This window comes from Corythoichthys intestinalis, chromosome 12 (assembly GCF_030265065.1).
Source record: "Corythoichthys intestinalis isolate RoL2023-P3 chromosome 12, ASM3026506v1, whole genome shotgun sequence".
In the NCBI taxonomy this organism is placed as follows: Eukaryota; Metazoa; Chordata; class Actinopteri; order Syngnathiformes; family Syngnathidae; genus Corythoichthys; species Corythoichthys intestinalis.
The window spans coordinates 18,800,451-18,813,123 of NC_080406.1; the positions used below are offsets into that span (position 1 = coordinate 18,800,451).

Below are 12,673 nucleotides of genomic sequence, written 5' to 3' on the forward strand. Positions count from 1 at the left end.
ACTTTACGCATTAAACAAATATATCAACAAAAATCCATATTCTATCTGAGGAAAAAGTTAGGACACCCTACCACCTTGTGATATAGGGCTATACAAATAAAATTGAGAATTGAATTGAATAGCTAGTGTTTTGGCTTTTTGTAGCCATCTACCAGTCTTTGACATCGGTCTGAAGAAAGTTTACCCCACTCCTCAAAGCAAAATACTTTCAGCTGAGAGGATGTTTGAGGGGTTTCTTGCATGTACAGTCCATTTCAAGTCACCCCACAGCATCTCAATGGGACTAAGATCTGGGCTTTGACTCTGCCCATCCAGGACTCTCCATTTCTTCCTTTTCAGCTAGTCCTTGGTGGATTTACTGGTATTTGTTGGGTCATTGTCATGTTGCAGGGTCCAGTTTCGCTTCAGCTTTAATTTTTTCACATATGATCTCACATGTTCCTCAAGCACCCTTTGATACACGATAGAATTCATGGTGGATTTTATGATGGTGAGCTGGCCAGGTCCTGCTGCAGCAAAACTTCCCCACCTATGACACGTCCGCCTCCAGGCTTCACAGTTGGTATGAGGTTCTTTTCCTGGAATGCTGGATTTGGTTTACGCCAAACATTTCCTCTGTTCTGGTGTCCAAATAATTCAATTTCAGATCCATCTGTACAAAGAACATTATTCCACAAATCCTGGTCTTTGTCTTTATTCACTCTGGCAAACTTCAGTCTGGCCTTCATGTTCCTTTCTGAGAGCAAAGGTTTCCTCCTTGCACACCTCCCATGAAGGTTAAACTTGTGAAGTCTCTTTCTGATTGTAGAGGCATGCTTTTTTCACATCAACAGTAGCAAGAGCCTGCTGTAGGTCCCGTGATGACATTTGAGGGTTTTTGGAGACTTCTTTTAGCATTTTGGGGTCTGCTCTCAGGGGGAACTTGCTTGAACGGCCAGACCTGGGCATGTTGGCAGTTGTTTTGAATGTCCTTCACTTCTAGACTATTTTTCAGTCAGTGGAATGGCTGATTTTCTATTCTTTTGAGATCTTTTGAAATCCCTTACCATACTCATATGCGTTTACAGTCTTCTTTCTGAAGGCCTCAGTCAGCTCCTTTGATCTCACTATGGTGTTTTCTCTCACTTCAACTGTCAGGGGCACACCCAAAATGTGTGGTTTAAATAAGGCAAGCCTCCAAAAAACTGGGTAATGATGTTTTAATCATGTGCGCCTGATGTGATATCCCTGTGTGTGATTTTAGCTATTTTAATTGGGAATGAATGTGGGGGTGTCCTAATTTATTCCTCAAAAGAAATTGCATTAATTTAAGATAAGATTTTACAGAAAGTTGTTTTTAAAAAAATGTTTTCAGTTTCTATTGTTTCGTTCGATCACTTGAATCTCAAGATTGTTAAAATTGATATCAAATATCCATATGACCAAATTATGTTAGAAAACATACAGGCTTCCATAGGGTGTCCTAATTTTTTCACATGACTGTATATAACACGACAACAGTAAACAATAGAAACAAATATGTTTAATTTGAGTAAATATTATATGAAACAATGTATGTGTAAATTTATAGAGAAAAAATACAATTGAACTGCATTTGATGGCAGAAGTAATATGGTTAAAGGAATGGAACGTTGCTATTCGTGTGCGTGGTGTGCATGTGCATACGCGTGCATAGCTGAAGATCTGCCAGGAGGAAGGAAAGCGGCGCATGAGTCAGTTTCAGCGTGATGCTCTTTTAATAGAGGCATCGATATAGAAGACGGCCATTAAAGATTAAACAGCAGAGACCATTCAAAAGTCAGCGTTCACAAGAAGAGGGAGGCAAGATGAAGGCGATGCGGGCTCAGAATGAGAAACGGGGAGAGACCTGGACTTGTGCTTATTTGTTATTCCTCTGACTCATGCTCTGCCATCAACCTCCCTCCTTCCCTCAGGTTACCATGACAACCACATAGTGATACGTTGGTTCTGGGCAGCTGTGGAGAGGTTCAACAATGAGCAGAGGCTGCGACTACTGCAGGTAGGGCACGTGGACCTGCACATGCGCATGTGCTGCCATCATCTGGCCGGTATTATGTACTGTCATTAAAAAAAAAAACACATTTTTGCAGTTACTACTGCATTATAAGATTATGAATGCCACACTCAGGGGCGCCATATAGGGGTGAAAAGTGATATTGATTCTAAGGGCCCATGCCCTGATGGGGCCCACAAAGAAAATTAGAACATTCGGTGATCGTTTTCAAATGTATATATTAATCATTATAATTTTAATAGGAATAAAACGAAGGGTTCCTTTCTCTTGTTTTGTTTTTGGCCAAAAGTAAACACCCAGAGAGCATACAGTATTATTGCCAGGCACTCCCCTAACCCCTGTATTTTCATTAAATGTTTTGGTCTGCCCTTCCGTCGATCAGACCTGGAGCAGCAATGAGCATTTACACCAGTCAGTGACTCGGAGTGCGCAGAAATGTTTTCGAAACAAAAGTCGGGTTATCAAAAGAGGAAAGAAAAGAACGCAAAACAGGAGAGGGGTAGAAAAGGCCAACAGGATGTGACAAAGTACTTCATAAAGGAAGGTTGGTGTCTTGTGTCAGTGTAGTGCTGAAAATTAACCTGTTATCTTAGCCCACTCCAGCCCCATCTGGAACCTCGCGATGTCTATTACAAAGCTCCGAAGCGAGGTCCCAGCTCACTCCATAAGAAATACGGGATTTTCCCGGCCTCAATGAGCGATATTCACCTATTCGAAAACATGGATTCCAAATAATGACGGCATTTTTTGTTATTCTACAGATGCCGAAAGTTGGTGTGGAAATGTTCATAAAATCGGCTTGAATCCAGTTAGTCAAGAATTTATTCAATTTAGTTTATCAGCAACTGAATTTAGTTTAAGAAGGGACCTCCGAGCCGTACTGTAATTGTTTGCGTAAGCGGATTTCATTAAGGGGGGGCCGCCCCTTGTCCCCCTTAATGAAATTGACCTTCCTATATATATAAAAGTTGTAAAGCAATAAAACTGCAACAAAAATGATGAAATGAATTTTAAAAAAATCAAAAAGCAGCAAAATTTTATCCGCAGCTTTTCTGTAATCGAATTACTCGAGTTAATGGATTAATCATTGCAGCACTAGTATATATATATATATATTTTTATATATATATATATATATATATATATATATATATATATATATATATATATATATATATATTAGTGCTGCAATGATTAATCCATTAACTCAAGTAATTCGATTAGAGAAAAGCTTAATTAATCGAGTTAATTACAGCTTTAAAATTAATTAATCTTAATTAATTGCAAGTAATCGCATTTCAAACCTGTAAATTATTGTTGGAATGGAAAGATAAGACACAAGATGGATAATACATTCAAAATACAGTACATAAGAACTATTTGTTTATTATAACAATAAATCAACAAGATGGCATTGACATTATTAACATTCTGTTAAAGCGATCCATGGATAGAAAGCCTTGTAGTTCTTAAAAGAAAAATGTTAGTACAAGTTATAGAAATTTTATATTAAAACCCCTCTTAATGTTTTTGTTTTAATAAAATTTGTAAAATTTTCAATCAAAAAATAAACTAGTAGCCCGCCATTGTTGATGTCAATAATTACTTACACAATGCTCATCATGGGTGTTGAAGCCTATAAAATCAGTCGCACCCAAGCGCCAGCAGACGGCGGCAAAACTCCATAAAACCAATTAACAAGCAGTTCACTGTACTGTCATTTAAATCTGTCTGAGCGGGGGTAGTGCGTTAATTGCGTCAAATATTTTAACGTGATTAATTAAAAAAAAATAACGCCCGTTAACGCGATAGTTTTGACAGCCCTAATGTATATATATGTGTGTGTGTATATACAGTTTTAGGCAGGTGTCCTGCCTAAAACTTTTGCACAGTACTGTATATATACATATATATATACAGTATATATATACAGTGCCTTGCAAAAGTATTCGGCCCCCTTGAACCTTGCAACCTTTCGCCACATTTCAGGCTTCAAACATAAAGATATGAAATTTTAATTTTTTGTCAAGAATCAACAACAAGTGGGACACAATCGTGAAGTGGAACAAAATTTATTGGATAATTTAAACTTTTTTAACAAATAAAAAACTAAAAAGTGGGGCGTGCAATATTATTCGGCCCCCTTGCCCCCATACTTTGTAGCGCCACCTTTTGCTCCAATTACAGCTGCAAGTCGCTTGGGGTATGTTTCTATCACTTTTGCACATCGAGAGACTGACATTCTTGCCCATTCTTCCTTGCAAAACAGCTCGAGCTCAGTGAGGTTGGATGGAGAGTGTTTGTGAACAGCAGTCTTCAGCTCTTTCCACAGATTCTCGATTGGATTCAGGTCTGGACTTTGACTTGGCCATTCTAACACCTGGATACGTTTATTTTTTAACCATTTCATTGTAGATTTGGCTTTATGTTTTGGATCATTGTCCTGTTGGAAAATAAATCTCCGTCCCAGTCTCAGGTCTTGTGCAGATACCAACAGGTTTTCTTCCAGAATGTTCCTGTATTTGGCTGCATCCATCTTCCCGTCAATTTTAAGCATCTTCCCTGTCCCTGCTGAAGAAAAGCAGGCCCAAACCATGATGCTGCCACCACCATGTTTGACAGTGGGGATGGTGTGTTCAGGGTGATGAGCTGTGTTGCTTTTACGCCAAACATATCGTTTTGCATTGTGGCCAAAAAGTTCAATTTTGGTTTCATCTGACCAGAGCACCTTCTTCCACATGTTTGGTGTGTCTCCCAGGTGGCTTGTGGCAAACTTTAAACGAGACTTTTTATGGATATCTTTGAGAAATTGCTTTCTTCTTGCCACTCTTCCATAAAGGCCAGATTTGTGCAGTGTACGACTGATTGTTGTCCTATGGACAGACTCTCCCACCTCAGCTGTAGATCTCTGCAGTTCATCCAGAGTGATCATGGGCCTCTTGGCTGCATCTCTGATCAGTTTTCTCCTTGTTTGAGAAGAAAGTTTGGAAGGACGGCCGGGTCTTGGTAGATTTGCAGTGGTCTGATGCTCCTTCCATTTCAATATGATGGCTTGCACAGTGCTCCTTGAGATGTTTAAAGCTTGGGAAATCTTTTTGTATCCAAATCCGGCTTTAAACTTCTTCACAACAGTATCTCGGACCTGCCTGGTGTGTTCCTTGGTTTTCATAATGCTCTCTGCACTCTAAACAGAACCCTGAGACCATCACAGAGCAGGTGCATTTATACGGAGACTTGATTACACACAGGTGGATTCTATTTATCATCATCGGTCATTTAGGACAACATTGGATCATTCAGAGATCCTCACTGAACTTCTGGAGTGAGTTTGCTGCACTGAAAGTAAAGGGGCCGAATAATATTGCACGCCCCACTTTTCAGTTTTTTATTTGTTAAAAAAGTTTAAATTATCCAATAAATGTTGTTCCACTTCAGGATTGTGTCCCACTTGTTGTTGATTCTTGACAAAAAAATTAAATTTCATATCTTTATGTTTGAAGCCTGAAATGTGGCGAAAGGTTGCAAGATTCAAGGGGGCCGAATACTTTTGCAAGGCACTGTATATATATATATAAATATATATATATATATTTTTTTTAAATGGGATATCGGTACAGTATTGGCATCAGAATATACCACACAGTCATGTACCGGAATCAGTATGCAATGCATAAAATAGTACTGGTTCAAAACTAATTCTTATAAATGAAGCAGTGGGGGAATTTTTTTTTTTTTTAATTGGAATTTGATAATAGGTCACCTTTGAAATCTTCTCTGTGTAGTTTGTGACCGGCACATCCAGTATTCCTTATGAGGGCTTCGCCTCACTACGTGGAAGTAATGGACCTCGCAGGTTCTGTGTGGAGAAGTGGGGAAAAATCACCTCCTTACCCAGGTAGGATCACACACTCGCACGAAACCATGACACCACAATCATCACAGGATAGCATATTAGGTAAAAAAAAATCAACCTCAGACATAATTTTCACTGACTGACACAAAATTTGGTGGAAATGCCTTTTTAACAAGACACACGTAAACGTCTCAAGGACAGGTGCACAAAATTGAACAGTAAGTTGGCCTCCTAAAAACTCATGATCCTAAACTTGTATGTTGACCAGAGCGCACACTTGCTTCAATCGACTGGACCTACCACCCTACCCATCCTTCTCTATGCTCTATGAGAAGCTGGTGACGGCCGTGGAGGAGACCAGCACCTTCGGCTTGGAGTGAAAAGCGCCCACGGAGCGAGAAGAACCCCGCCCGGAAAATGAATTTCAAAAGCAACACGGTGATATTTCATTTCACCGAGCCACAAACACCTGTGCTTTATATCTTCAGTTAACTGCAATCGGTTTACTGGATTCACTCGTCCTCCTCCTGCACCTTAGAGAGAGACAATGAAGAACTCTCTGGACCTCAAAACTGTGTTTGCTGAATTCATGCTAAATTCACATTTTCCCCTTCACTCATTTTTAACAGCATCAGAGAATGACGTTTTAGACATATGTGCTATGGTAAAGGCGATACACTAGGAAACGCACATTTAGTTCAAGACTGAATGTACTTTGTAACCCTCCTGTCATGCCCCAAAAAGTCAAGCCCTTTGAAAGAAAAAAAAATGTCCAGAAAATTCCAGTTTAAACAAGTTATACTAAATAGGTGGATGTGTCTATCATAACATGGCACATGAAAAATTCTTAAAGGTTTTTGAATTTCAGCCATCGTACTTTGTTAGTGAGGAGGAAATGAAATCAAAATAGGATGCATTAAAAGTCATTTTGCAGTAAATTCCAGGCATTTTAAATCATTAGAAACTTTAAGGAAATACCAGTTCAAGCCTTTCATGCATGTTTTATGATTTTTTTACCCTTACAGAACACACATTTAACTCTTTGGCTGCCACAGACGTCCAATCCATTTTGACATTTCCTTCATTCGCCCATCCAGGTTAAAATGGATTGGAAATCTAGCACCATCAATGGCACTGAAAGAGCACCCCTCATGGTTTTTCCTCCCAGTGTAAATGAATTGGACGTCTCGTGCCGTGAATGGCAGCCAGTGAGTTAAATACTGTGAAAAAATGAGTTAATTTTAGAGTTACTCGGGGCTGTAAACAGTGTGTGTTTCCCTTACAAAGTTAGAAACAAAAAAGGCCAGAAAACTCCGGTTTTACCAAATTATGCAAAATTGTGTGGATGTGTCCATCATAACATAGCACATGAAAAATTCTCAAAGATTAATGCCAGAAATTTAAACAGGAAGTTTTTGAATTTCTTTGTTACTTTGTTAGTGAGGAGGAAAAGAAATCAAAATAGGATGCATAAAAAGTCATTTTGAAGTAAATTCCAGGCATTTTAAATCATTAGAAACTTTAAGGAAATACCACTTTAACATGTTTTATGACTTTTTTTTACCCTTACAGAACACACATTTAACTCTTTGGCTGCCACTGACGACACTATACGCCCAATCCATTTTGACATTTCCTTCATTCGCCCATCCAGGTTAAAATGGATTGGACATCTAGCACCATCAATGGCACTGAAAGATCACCACTCATGGCTTTTCCTCCCAGTGTAAATGAATTGGACATCTCGCGCCGTCAATGGCAGCCAGTGAGTTAAATACTATGAAAAAATGAGTTAATTTTAGAGTTACTCGGGGCTGTAAACAGTGTGTATTTCTGTCGATCGATCGGCGAGCCCATTTTTTTCTCTCTCGCTCTGATATCGATAATTAATTGCTACTCCATCATTATTTGTGGACAGTTCAGAATGAAACATGGCGGCTATATTCTACGAATGTACCGTAATTTTCGGACTATAAGCCGCTACTTTTTTCCCCTCATTTTGAATCCTGTGGCTTATAGTCCAGTGCGGCTTATTTGTTGATTTATTTGGGCGAAGAGGCAACACATTATTTGACAGCGGCATCATAAGATTGTCATAAGACTATCATAATTATGACATGACATTATCATAGGCATTAATTTAGATGTCATTAAGTGTCATCTGGCAAATTATGTCACTAACTCCATTTATGTCCTGCTCGGATCTTTTACATCCATTTAAAAGTGAAATAATTTGCTGGATGACGCAAAATGTTGTCTGTCATAAGCATTCATCATTGCTCATGGCAATGTCATAATTATGATGGTCTTATGACAGTCTTATGGCGTCACTGTTAAATAAAGTGTTACCAAATTCCATATCTAGCAATTAATGAAACAACTAGAACGGTAACCGAAGAAATAATTAGCACAGAACATGAATTTTGATTGTGATTTACATCTGTAGTGCTGCAGTGCATGCTAAGAGGCATGTTGGATGACAATAATGTTGACAGCAGGTGGCAGCAGAGGTTGACTGTCTCCCCCAATGGAGCAGTGATGGCCAAATGAAGCTTCTTGAAGCAATGAAGCTTTGCAGCCAGTTGGTGTAAAGCTTCATGGTGGTTGATTCATTCTTATGACAGTCTTATGGCACTGTCAAATAGTGTTACGGCTTTATATCTTTCGGTGTAAATATCCCATAATAAAGTGAGGACAGGCGCGGCTTACAGTCCTGTGCTGCTTATATATCAACAAATGCCGTTTTTGTGTCAAATTTGGTGGGTGGCGGCTTATAGTCAGGTGCGCCTTATAGTGCGAAAATTACGGTATTCATATAAATCCTCAGAGCGCTATTTTTAATTATTTCTCTCAGGTTGCAGACTTATTGTTGTCTGTAGGTTCTGAGAGACCCAGTAGAGGGAGCCAAGCAGTCATGGTTAAATTTGAACTTGCTTTTAAATATAGATGTAAAAATGTTTAAAATCCAACTGGCAGAACAGGAGGGTTATTCCAGGAGTTACACAATATCAGTATTGTGATACAGTACTGACATTATGAATGATTTGTTCACAATGGGACTATCAAGATGGTCGTTTTGAGTACTGTTCACCACAAAGAAATACATACAATGCTTTAGATGCACTTTTCTAGTTACATAGAATCCACTGCACGGATGTTTACCACCTCAACACACCTCTCAGTTTCCATAGAAAATCCCTCTCATTAAAACTGGTTCACTGTTTCATGAGTCATGGTCAACAGGTGACGCCTGCCCTGAAGGCAAGCAAAGGAAGACATGAATGTATTAAATATGTGACTGAATGTATGTATGTATGTATGACCCTCAAGCCATGACTAGAAGCTCACACGGGAATCCTATGTGTGAATTGTAGAAGTTCTGCATGATACCATAGTGTACTTCTGGAAAAGCACTGTGTCAATGGGCTGTTTGTAGGATATGCAAGGAAAAGTAATGTAATTGAATGAGGCGGAAAAAACGTATTTGAGTGTATTTATTAACAAATATTTAATGGCTTTTGAGCTAAATACAATCAAGAGAGGCATTGGAGTCGTTTACAGTCCCAAAATGTACAATCTGTCCATTTTAAATCCAATTTTGCTTACTATTGTAGTAGTAAGCACTTTATTATTCCAGCAAATGAATCAGCTGGACCCACAAAATGACCAAAACCTTAGCAATATTTTTGTGAATCCTGAATGTATGTATTGAAGAGGTCCTTTGCTAATACACAGACATGTTCCAAATTCACAAAAACAATGTGCGCGACTTGCTAGAGGCAAAATATTGTCTTTTTATACCACACGTTATGTTTTCGATGGTTGTTTTGGAATTTCCTTTTCACTGATTATCCTACAAATTGCTTAAAGAAATTTATCGGTGAAGAATGATTTAGAATTACTGGTTCAAGCGGTGTACTGTTTACAGCAGGCTGGTGTCACATGATTCTGCATCGAGAACAAAACCCATCCAATCTACCAACTTGTTCAAGTTGTATCTAATGATCAACCTGATGTACAACTTCCGTGACTTACACATCCATGCCACTCACTACTTTGGCCTTGGCAGCATGCGATAAAACAGACTGTTGAGTACAAAACTAAAACCCCTTTCACGCCATCGTACACTCACTTGTGAAGACAAATGCTTTTTTTTATAAGGGGGTGCATGCAAAATGAATCTTACTGTACAAACAAGTGTTGTGGAGCTAGAGCGGCTGAGGCTAGAATAGTGCTTGATAACGCGTGTGCTGCGAGTCGCCAAGGCAACACTTTTATATGGCATCATGCATGTGAGGGGTTCTTGGTCAGCTCTGTGAGCTGTGCTGGGGGCCGTGAAACCTGTGACGGCATTGTGTTCTAGCTTGATATTGCATGCTCAACTATTGCAAGACACTGACTGTCCTTACTAGCTTTTCCTGCATGAGGATATTGTTAACAGAAAAAAAATGAGATGGGGGTAAATCGTTGTTTTTTTTTCATAGTGGAAATCAAAGTCATGAGCCCTTCGTGCTTTACATGGTCATACCCAAGTGTCGAAACTAATGAGTAGTCCGCATATGTCACTTTGAATGAGCTCTGGGAATGTGCAATGTAGTTTGAATGTGTCCAGTATGGCATGTTACCCAAAAATGTCACTTTTCACGCGTGTCCTGCCTATCTTAGTAATAGGTCGATGGTTATGGTTCATTGCTCATGGGTCGGGGATGAACCAATAGGGCTGTTTTGACAAAAAATACAAAAACACATGTATGTGGACCATGTGTGCAGTCATCATGTTTGTCTCTTATTTGTATATAACTGTAAATGTACAGCATATCTGTCCTGTTGTGTGTATAAATATATATTTTGCACTGAATGTACCAAATGGGCTCGAGTCAAGTCCAGAGTTGGGTCTACTTTCATTTCAAATCTTGGCATCTAGTGGGCTTTTGAGCACTTTTAAGCATATGGGAGTCAAACTTATTTTAGCTCAAGTGCCATATTGACCCCAGTTGGATCTCAAGTGGGCTGGATCAGGATGTTTGTGTCCTAATATTCTTTTTCTTTTGGCTTTTTCCCTCAGGGCTCGCCACAGCGAATCAGTTGTCTCTATCTAGCCCTGTCCTCTGCATCCTCTGCTCTCACACCAACTACCTTCATGTCCTGTTTAACTACATCCATAAAGCTCCTCTTTGGTCATCCTCTAGTCTAGACCAGGGGTCAGGAACCTTTTTGGCTGAGAAAGCCATGAACACATTTTTTTTTAAATGTAATTCCGCGAGAGCCATACAATATTTTTAAAACTAAAAATACAAGTAATGTCTGCATTTTATGTAATTTCAACACTTTTAAAGTACAAGGGTTCGGGTTAGTCTTTCAACTCTTTTTAATATCATTGTTATGCTGTTGCTAATCAATGAGTATTTCTTACCATTAATGCGACTTCTGGTGCTGCATGGTTTTGCTGATGACTTTGTAGTCTGGTTGATACTTGGTGGCGTTAAGCTTCATGCAGGCGTTGAGAAACTTAGGATGTGTATCTTTTCATGTTCATGAAGCCCCACGAATCCTGTTTTTACCCACCTCGCACGGAGCACCATCAGCGCACACCGAAACAAGTTTATCCATCGGTAGATTTTTTTTCTTTAGCGAACTCAGTGAAGGACTTGAATAAATCCTCCCCTCTTGTTGTCTCTTTCATAGTCAAAACCTTGCAATTACGCTGAATTGGGATAAATTGCTTGTCTGTTGACTCATCCAAAGCAAGAGAAAAAAACGGTGCCACATTTATGTCCTTCACTTGCCTCAGTTTGATTTGACATCATGATGGTAAGATCGACAGAGGCATGTCTTTTATGCGTTTAATTATCTTGTCTTAATCCGAAAAGTCGTCGAAAACTCTCTACAAAGGCAAATTCCTCCGTCCATTCCTGCTGAAAAGTACGATACTCCTCGTCTTTCTTTTTTTTTTTTGCCATCTTCTCGAAAGGGTTTCTAAAATTAGCTGACAAACACGGAAAATGAAACTAAAAACGAGGGAAGTTTACTTCACGCACATGCGCACATCGGCCACTATTTTCGACAGCAAAATACGGCGATCCCACTTGAACAGTGTGTCTGCCTCGTCTGCATTGCCAATGCGATTGATAGATAAATAAATATATAAATAGACTCAACGACATGTATGTTTGCCACTCCCACTAAAATTACTGCAAACCGGCTTTCTAGTCGCCGGTTGTAGTATACGGACTACGTGTCCCATGATCACCCTGGGCTCACGCAGCCAATGGCATGGGACTTGGGGGGGGGATCTTACGTAAGTAGGTTGCTATTTGATGATATCTAGTGCAAATTGCGAGTGTTGTCGGAGCATTAACAAAGTTAACATACGCCGCAAAAGTCATGTCTGCTCATTACTGCACAACACCTGCATATGACCGGTGACTGTCGCAGTTTTGCGCAAAGGAGTATAACAAAACTTTTTTTTTTTTTTTTCATATTTACAGATTTGTTTGCGAGCCAGATGCAGCCGTCAATAGAGCCAGATCTGGCTCGTGAGCCATAGGTTCCCGACCCCTGCTCTAGACCTCCTGTCTGGCATATTGCCAAAATACTCACTCTCTCATCTCTGGACATGCCCAAACCATCTCAAGTCTGGCCTGTCTGACTTTATTGCCAAATCCTCTAACATGCTCTGTCCCTCTGATACGTTCATTCCTGATCCTCACTCCCAAAGAGAATCTCAGCAAATTCATCTCTGCCACCTCCGGCTCTGACTATTAATAATGGCTATTACACTTCCC

At 39.5% G+C, this 12,673-nt stretch overlaps 1 protein-coding gene across 6 annotated transcripts in view; it reads left to right on the top strand.

Annotated features, from left to right (window-relative positions):
* Nucleotides 1-12,212, top strand: part of hecw2a (HECT, C2 and WW domain containing E3 ubiquitin protein ligase 2a) — a 69,851-nt gene extending 57,639 nt beyond the window's left edge. For 2 of the 6 annotated variants that reach the window (XM_057852882.1, XM_057852881.1), the window contains 3 exons: nt 1,935-2,020; nt 5,818-5,930; nt 6,157-12,212. In XM_057852882.1, coding sequence (XP_057708865.1) covers nt 1,935-2,020; nt 5,818-5,930; nt 6,157-6,268 — 311 coding nt within the window. In that variant the 3' untranslated portion in view covers nt 6,269-12,212. The remainder of the gene's footprint in view (nt 1-1,934; nt 2,021-5,817; nt 5,931-6,156) is intronic. The other 4 variants (XM_057852884.1, XM_057852887.1, XM_057852885.1 and 1 more) reach the window with 2 other exon arrangements.
* The last annotated feature ends 461 nt before the right edge of the window (nt 12,213-12,673 follow it).